General features: G+C 40.0%; 1 protein-coding gene across 1 annotated transcript in view; it reads right to left on the reverse strand.

Moving 5' to 3' along the window:
- mov10l1 (Mov10 like RISC complex RNA helicase 1) overlaps positions 1-3,905 on the reverse strand; it is a 39,334-nt gene extending 35,429 nt beyond the window's left edge. The window contains exons 1-5 of the mRNA XM_051697203.1: positions 3,760-3,905; positions 3,163-3,350; positions 2,368-2,527; positions 1,314-1,426; positions 591-778 (exon numbers count right to left, since the gene is read on the reverse strand). Coding sequence (XP_051553163.1) covers positions 591-778; positions 1,314-1,426; positions 2,368-2,527; positions 3,163-3,350; positions 3,760-3,862 — 752 coding nt within the window. The 5' untranslated portion in view covers positions 3,863-3,905. The remainder of the gene's footprint in view (positions 1-590; positions 779-1,313; positions 1,427-2,367; positions 2,528-3,162; positions 3,351-3,759) is intronic.
- Positions 3,906-8,202: the final 4,297 nt, after the last annotated feature.

The raw sequence follows: 8,202 nt of genomic DNA on the forward strand, positions 1-8,202 counted from the left end.
CCAGGAATCAAATGCCCTGCCGATGTTCACTCTAGTTTTTGCTCGACCACGATCACGTTCCCGCTTAGCCAGATGGGATTGAGTAGATAAATGTTTTTTTTTTTTTTTTTTTTTGGCTTACTCGGAGTTTGTGTAGGAGTCCGTGTTGTGCTGGGAGCCAGATGTTTGCTGGATTCCATCTCTAAGATAACGTTACCTAGTGTTGCAAACTGTCTGTTGACGCTGTTGAATAGCGGAAGAGAAGCACTGAGGCAAGGCTCTCGGGAGCACGCATAAACGTCACATCCTTTGGATTTTCCCGGCAAAAGCGACCCGCTCCCTTCGCATGAAAATCAGTCTTTAATAGGCAACCTAGGAAGTCCAGGAAGGGCTCATTTTTTAAGTTGCATTACAAGCCGTTCACACATTGGCAAGAAAAAGGCGAATATTACATGAAAATTGTTACATATTGCACCTTTAAACTATTGATCGATTCATCTGTTATTGACCTTTTCCAACACCTCAGTTATCGGTAAAATCCACTATCGGTCGACCTCTAGTACGTTCAAAGGTTTGATTAGTGCAGCTGAATGTTTCGGCCGATGCGTCACCTGTGCTGTACGGGGGTCATACAGAGCGCTCTCCAACAGTACAGCGACTGACTGCTCTCCAGGACCACCACATTCACCACGGCTCCTTGAGCAGGTCTGAAGCCCGGCGGCACGATCAGAGACTCCAGAGTGAAAAACACACTGTCTTCCACCACACCGCTGTTGCCAAACACACTCGTCACACACACCTGAGAGACAGCAGGTTGAAACTCTGACTGTAGGTCATACAGCTTTTACTTTCACCATCATTGTTGGGTAAATTAAGATTACAGATCAAATTACACTACTCATCGGGTTACTAATTAGTTTGAAGTTACTTTCTAAAACCCCAAACACTTTTCACAGAAAGGTTTTGGTTTATCCAGTTCTCACTAAAACAACCGCACGTGCATTTTAAAATGTGTTCCACAGAAATCATATTATGTTGTGTAACCGAAGTAATGTAGGCTAATTGTAACTTAACTGAAAGAATTTTAAATGTAATCCGTCACATTACTTTTGGACTAAAAGTATTGTTTTGGACTAAAAGTATAGTAACTAGTTACTGATTACAGTAACTAGTTACTTTGTAATCAAATTACTCCCAACACTGTTCACTATATAAAAATTAAAAAAAAAGTCCATTACTTTTATTAATTTGAATTGTATTTGTACGATTCTCTGATTTTTCCAGGTTTTCCACGGCAGCGGAAATCCTGATCCATGCACAGTGTGATAACTAACCCTGTCCATGCGGCGATATCTCAGAGGAGAAACTGTTCGGGCCTGACTGCTCCATTGTGTCGGACAGACAAAATACTGTGCCATCACCCAGTCTCCTTTCATTGGCTCAAATCCTAAAACACAAACACCATTATCAGGCACTGTAGGTCACTTATCACATTTCTTAAAGGGGTCATTTCATAAAAAAAAAAAATGTCCCCATCATTTATATTTTTTCTACTTATAATGCAAATGAGGTTTTTGCCACAAACGGTCATAATTTAGTTTTTCCATGACCATTGTCCACCATTTGAAATAAATGGGCCATTTTTTTGACGCTGCACCTTTAAGAACCCCTCCATTGGTTTACTACTTTGCTGTCCAGTCAAATCGTTTTTAATAGCCTCATAAAATAATCAGTGCTGAAATATGATGCTCTAAATGTTAAGATCAGCCCGAAATGTTTAGGGATCTTGTTTAAAATAAATATCATATTAATAATTGAATTAAACATGCTAGAAAAATTAAACTACCGATTACTGATTTTAAGTTGCTGATTAGAAGTATAGAAACAAGTTTATTAATATTCATATATAAATCATGAATATTCATGGGGGTGGGCGGAGCTGCAGAGCTCTTTGGCACACTATCCTATGATTGGTGGATCTTCCTCTGCTGGTGTTGTTGGTCTCCACCAGAAACTCCACTTGAAAACAAGATCTTTTAAAAAATGTGGATTAATGGCTTCAACAGAAGCACATTCCACCGATTAACAACCTCGGAGCTCACCAGACTATTGCGCTCTATAAGTGCCATTGATGAGCAAATGTGGACGGTCATGTTGTTAATGCACTCATCCAAGTGACGCCACAAATTTTTGGAAGTTCAGAACCAGAACAGAAGAGTCATTTTTGCACCTTCTATTCCTCACACAGGAAGTTTTAGGTTGCAGCATGTTTTATAACATATCAAAATCTTTATCTTCAATTTTGATTCCTCATGATATGACCCCTTAAAAAAAAAAAAAAGAAAATCAGTCTATAAGCTATTTCAGGGGTGAAACTGCTCTTCAGACCTTCACACAGTGCTGATCGGGGAAAATATGTTGTCTGGTTTATAAATCCTCCATCTCGATCACATGACGTCACTGTTCCAATCAGAGGCCTGAGTTCAGCGGCGTCCCCTTTGAGTGGCTCGCTGACTCCATTCTCCCACACATCTTTCTGTCGCTCCACCTGAAAAAAAGAGTGCAAGTCGTTTTTACAACAATATTCCAGTGCAATTCTTATCAAAGATAACTAAAACACTAATAATATTAGCGCTCTCAATTGGGAGAAGAAATTAATGGAACCACATACTCCATGAAAATGGACACAAATTAATAAGGAATTTCCATCAGTTTGATAATAGGTGTGGGTGAGTAACAGATCAATATTTATGTCCTTTTTTAATATATATTCTCCTCCCTGCTCAGTAGGGGGCGATATACATGAAGAATGGGAATCACCAAAAACACAAGAAGAATGTGAACGTGAAAGTGCAGATTTATAGTAAAAAAGGACTTAAACATTGATTTGTTTCTCACCCATACCTATCATATCGCTTCAGAATACATGGATTAACCACTAGAGTCTTATAGATTACTTTTACACTGCCTTTATGTGATGTTTGGAGCTTCAAAGTTCTGATCACCATTCACTTGCATTGTATGGACCTACAGAGCCGAGATATTCTTCTAAAAACCTTAATTTGGGTTCAGCAGAAGAAAGTTATACACATCTGGGATGGCATGAGGGTGAGTAAATGATGAGAGAATTTTCATTTTGGGGTAAACTATCCCTTTAATGTTACTGATGGATTCAGATCTCACCCTAAGTGCCTTCCACCCTCCTCCAGCACCTTCCCGCACAGCCAGGGCCTGGACAGTGTCTCCCACACGCAGCACAACTCCTCCTAAAACAACTCCAGATGTGAAATACACAGCATGATCAATGAGACCATAGTCCGCACACAGCTGCGTCACGATGCCCGTCTTCACCTGCCGAATCGGCGCCACACCTGGGCACAGATGCTCGGTTACAGATTCTTGCAGTGCTCACAGAAACACAACAGCTAGACCCGGTATTTCATGAGATCATCATGTATACAGATTAATACAAACACAATCATAAAAATGGTGTTCGACCAAAAAAAAAAAAAAAAAAAGGGAAAAAAAAAAAAAAGAAAATTTTGACATTGTCGCAATTGGTCAATAACTGCGCCAGAACCTCTTGAGTCAGTTCCAATAATAGCCTAGTCAGGGAAGCCACTGATTATAAATATCTGAATTTTTAGGATGTAGTGCACCTTATTAGGAGTGTTAGCTGTTCATGAAAGATGGCCTAAAGGCGAAAACCAAACGGACTCACCTGTGCGCACCGGCCAACTTTAAAACACTCACTGAGGTGCACATCTGTTATCTACCTACCTCCAAAACACAGATGATCCTCCTCTTCCTCATCCTCATCCTCTGCTCTGCGCCACAGGGGTGAAAGCAGCTTGGACATGAAGCACTGCACGACACTCGCCATGTCAATTTACCAACTGTAATCCAACAGAGACGTTTACAAATATCACTGCAGTTTAACGCGTTTTAGTTGTACTTCAGCCCGAACTAAAACGGCAATTAACTGTCAATAATCAAACATAAGCGTGTGGACTGTTATTTTTGAAGCTCACGGCAAAAGGAGGACATACCTGTCTAAAAAGTGACAAAAACGTTAGCACGTGTTTACGTTAACACGCTTCATAAAGCTAACGCAACTAACACGTGATGACAGCGAGCTGGAGCTGCACCGCCTCAGTACGAGTAAATTACGAATTAAGAACTAAAAATGCAAATAAACCACTTTAAAAATACATCGACATGATACAAGTTATTTAGATCTAATTCTTGTTTATGAAGTAGGATGCTTGTGCAACAATACAATTTTACAGTCTTTTTTATATATAAAAGATATATTGCTTGGCAATGGGCGTTTTGCAATCCAATTAATTTTAGCGAATCGGTTCGTTTCAAGCGGTTCAAAAAACGATTCACAACAATATGTTATATTTACATATATTTATTCATTTAGCAGACGCTTTTATCCAAAGCGACATCAAAATGAGGAAGGATACAACATAAGCGATTCATACTAAGGAGACAATTGTATGTAAAGTGCTGCGTTACAAAATTGCAAATGATTAGAAAATATTAGAGATTATAGTGCAACATTCATTTTATATATATATATATATATATATTTATTTATTATTATTTTTTTTACTGTTAGTGCAATAGTGTAGCTAAAATTGATATTAACTTAAAATGTTAATAATGTGAACAGACGGGTGTCGCGTGATGCCATGCGAGGTTCGGACGTGTGAACGGCGAGCTCTGTGCACTTTGTTAGTTTTTAATACTTTTTATCGTCAGATCCGCTGATATTCGATACACCCTGATTCTTAACTGTTCAATTCAACATCCTCGGGCTCTGGAGATATTAAAAGACACTTACATGCTCAAGCTGATACCCCTGACAGGGACGCAGACAGGGACTCAGTTTGGACGGTGCGGCGGGAGAAATTCAGTGTCAGCTGTCCAGCATGTCTGCAATGCTGGCAAAGGTCATCGCAGACTTGGAGGATCTGGCTGTAATACGTTGATCAGTCACTTCCATGGAGATGTGGAAATTCACAAAATTCGTAATTGAAGAAACAATGTCCGAATTGTTGGAATTCCTGAGCATGAGTAAGGCCGAGATATGGTGAAATTCCTAGACGAGCTCTTCCCGAGTCTGCTTGACATAACTGGCCATAAGCTGGAATTCGAGCGAGCTCACAGAGTCTCGGTTCTGAAATCCGCTGAGGAAGACAGACCCCGATCAATTCTGGCCAAATTCCTGAGATCATCCGATAAAGATATTGTGTTACGCGAGGCGAGGATCAAAGGAAATCTTTCTTGGAAGAACCACAACATTTTCTTGTTCCCAGACTTTGCGAATTCGACGAGAGAAACGTGATCGATTCAAGGAATGCAAGAATCTCTTACATCGAGGACACGTGATGCCATGCGAGAAGCAGACGTGTGATTGTGAGCTCTGCGCACTTTGCTAGTCTTTTTATTATTTTCATGTTATAATCCGGTGAGATTCGATACACCCAGTTACATACTTGCTCTTTGAGGTAAACTTGGCAAAGAAGTCAATATCCTCAGACTCTGGAGACATTAAAAGACACTTACGTGCTCAAGCTGAAACCTCTGATGGGCCTGCGAGCCGGAGACTCGATTTGGACGGCACGTCGGGAGATGAAATCCATCATCAGCTGTCCAACATCTCGGTGATGCTGACAAAGGTTGTTGCTGACTTGGAGGATCTCGCTGTAATACGTCGATCAATTACGGCGATGGAAACAAAATTCTCTGAGTTGGTCACAAGAGTGTCAGAAGTTGAGAAAAGAATCGATTGTCTGGAATCATCGGAAAGGGAATTATCCACTAATCTGCCCGCGTCCAAAACAGACTTGGAATACATTTTGGAAAAACTTGAATATTTCGAAAATATGAACCGAAGGAATAACATACGAATTGTTGGAATTCCTGAGCATGAAGAGGGCAGAGATATGGTGAAATTCCTGGATGAGCTGTTCCCGAGTCTGCTCGACATAACAGGCCATAAGCTGGAAATCAAGCGAGCTCACAGAGTCCCGGCTCGCAGATCTGTTGAGGGAGACAGGCCCCAATCAATTCTGGCCAAATTTCTGAGATCATCCGATAAAGATCTCGTGTTGCGCCAGGCGAGGAGCAAAGGAAAGCTTTCTTGGAAGAATCACAATATTTTCTTGTTCCCGAACTTTGTGAATTCGACAAGAGAGAAATGCGATCAGTTCAAGGAATATAAGAAACTCTTACATCAATGGAAGATCGCTTTTGCACTGATGTTTCCGGCCAAACTGAGAATAGACACCAGGGATGGCAGCAAAGTATTTACATGTCCAAAACTGGCACTCTCCTTCATAAATACATTGGAGTGAGTAAGCCATTTGATGTTTCTTATATTAGTGGACTGACTCACTCTTCAGTGACTCGATTGTATGAGGAAGCTGGGCACCATTTTTGTTTCTTTTTGCATTGGCTCCGCCTAGTGGCTGGAGTTTGTTTTGTAGAATGACACTTCCTTCAAGAAACTTTTGCATTGATGGAAGATCGCTTTTACACTGAAGTTCCCAGCCAGATTGAGAATGGACATTATGGATGACCGCAAAATATCTACATGCTCGCATAAAGGACGTCTTTTATAAAGTTGACATGCTGAGTAAGTCATGGTGTATTTTTTTTTTTACGCGGCCTCCAAGTTAATTTGACTCTTGATCATCCTAGGAACCGAGATGCCTGTTTTGTTTCTTTTCATGCTGTTTCCGCCTAGCGGCTGGAGTTTGTTTTGTGGAATAACACTGCTTCGGTACAGTTATGGATGAATCTGTTCGTTCTTTGTGCTTATGCCTCCTGTTGGCTGGAGTTTGTTTTTGTGGAGTGTTTTCGTGGGACATTGGAATGATTACGTTATCTGCTGCACTCATAACAGCTGGTTCACTGAACACTTGAAACACTTGTTTGTCTGTCCGAGGAAACTTTATATCAGCAGGAACGGCTTTATATCAGCTGGAGTTTGTTTTGTGGAGGACCACACCTTCAAGACAGTTCTGTGAATTAATCTACATGTTTTTTGTGTTTATTCTGCCTGTTGGCTGGGGTCTGTTTTACAAAGTATTTTCTGTTGTGTAATTTTGCCTCAAAATTTGTATAGAAGCACCAGACTTGAGCAATCTTATGGCAAAGTTGTCGCGGGGGTTCTCACATGCATACATGTACCTTTTGAGTTTAGAGGGATTGACGCCGGTTGGCGCTGTCGTGCGCGGGATTAATGCGCATGTTTTTCTTTTTTCTGTTTGTTTTGTTTGGGGTAAATTCAGGGTTTCATTGTTGCACTAATGGGGAATGTGGTCTGTATAATCTTGTTTTTGAGACACAATTTTTTTTTTTCTATTATATCAATATGTCAAATGTTATTATTAGTAGGTTATCTCTCTCCACGTGGAATGTGAATGGGTTGGGGCACCCCATAAAAAGAAGGAAGGTTATTTCTTTTCTTAAACGTAAGAAATATGATATAGTGTTTCTTCAAGAAACACATCTTTCCTGGCAGGAAGCTGAAAAATTTGGGAAGATATGGGGTGGACATGTTTTCTTTAGTGCAGGCTCAAGTAAGAGTAGGGGAGTCATTATAAAGATAAATAAACATCTACAATTCAAATGTCTTAAACAGATTAAAGATAAATTAGGAAGAGTCATTATTGTTTTAGCAGAAATTCAGGGGCAAAGGTTGATTTTGGCTAATATTTACGCACCTAACGCTGATGATCAGGGCTTTTTTATAGATCTTGAAGGGATGTTGCAAGCCAAGGGCACCCCTCATGATATAATATTGGGAGGAGACTTTATTCTATTGATGGACTCAGTCCTTGATCATAGTAAAGCAAAAGTGTGTAAGCCCACTAGAGCAACACTGACACTTCACAGGATGTGTAAAAATCATGGTCTTGCAAATATCTGGCGACTTTTGAACCCATCTGGTAGGGACTATACATTTTTTTTCATCAGTTCATAAGATTTATTCTAGAATATATATATATATATATATGTATGTATATTTACATATATATATATATATATATATCTAAACTCCTGGTGAGTTTACAGATGTTGCCACATACGGAGTAAATAAGTCATATAGTTGGTGCTTTAATGTATCCCTGTTGCAAAATACTGATTTCCAACAAATGTTAAAGGCTGAAATCAGTGTTTATATGGAGACCAACTGGTCCTCCG

Source organism: Myxocyprinus asiaticus, chromosome 5 (assembly GCF_019703515.2).
Source record: "Myxocyprinus asiaticus isolate MX2 ecotype Aquarium Trade chromosome 5, UBuf_Myxa_2, whole genome shotgun sequence".
Taxonomy (NCBI): domain Eukaryota; kingdom Metazoa; phylum Chordata; class Actinopteri; order Cypriniformes; family Catostomidae; genus Myxocyprinus; species Myxocyprinus asiaticus.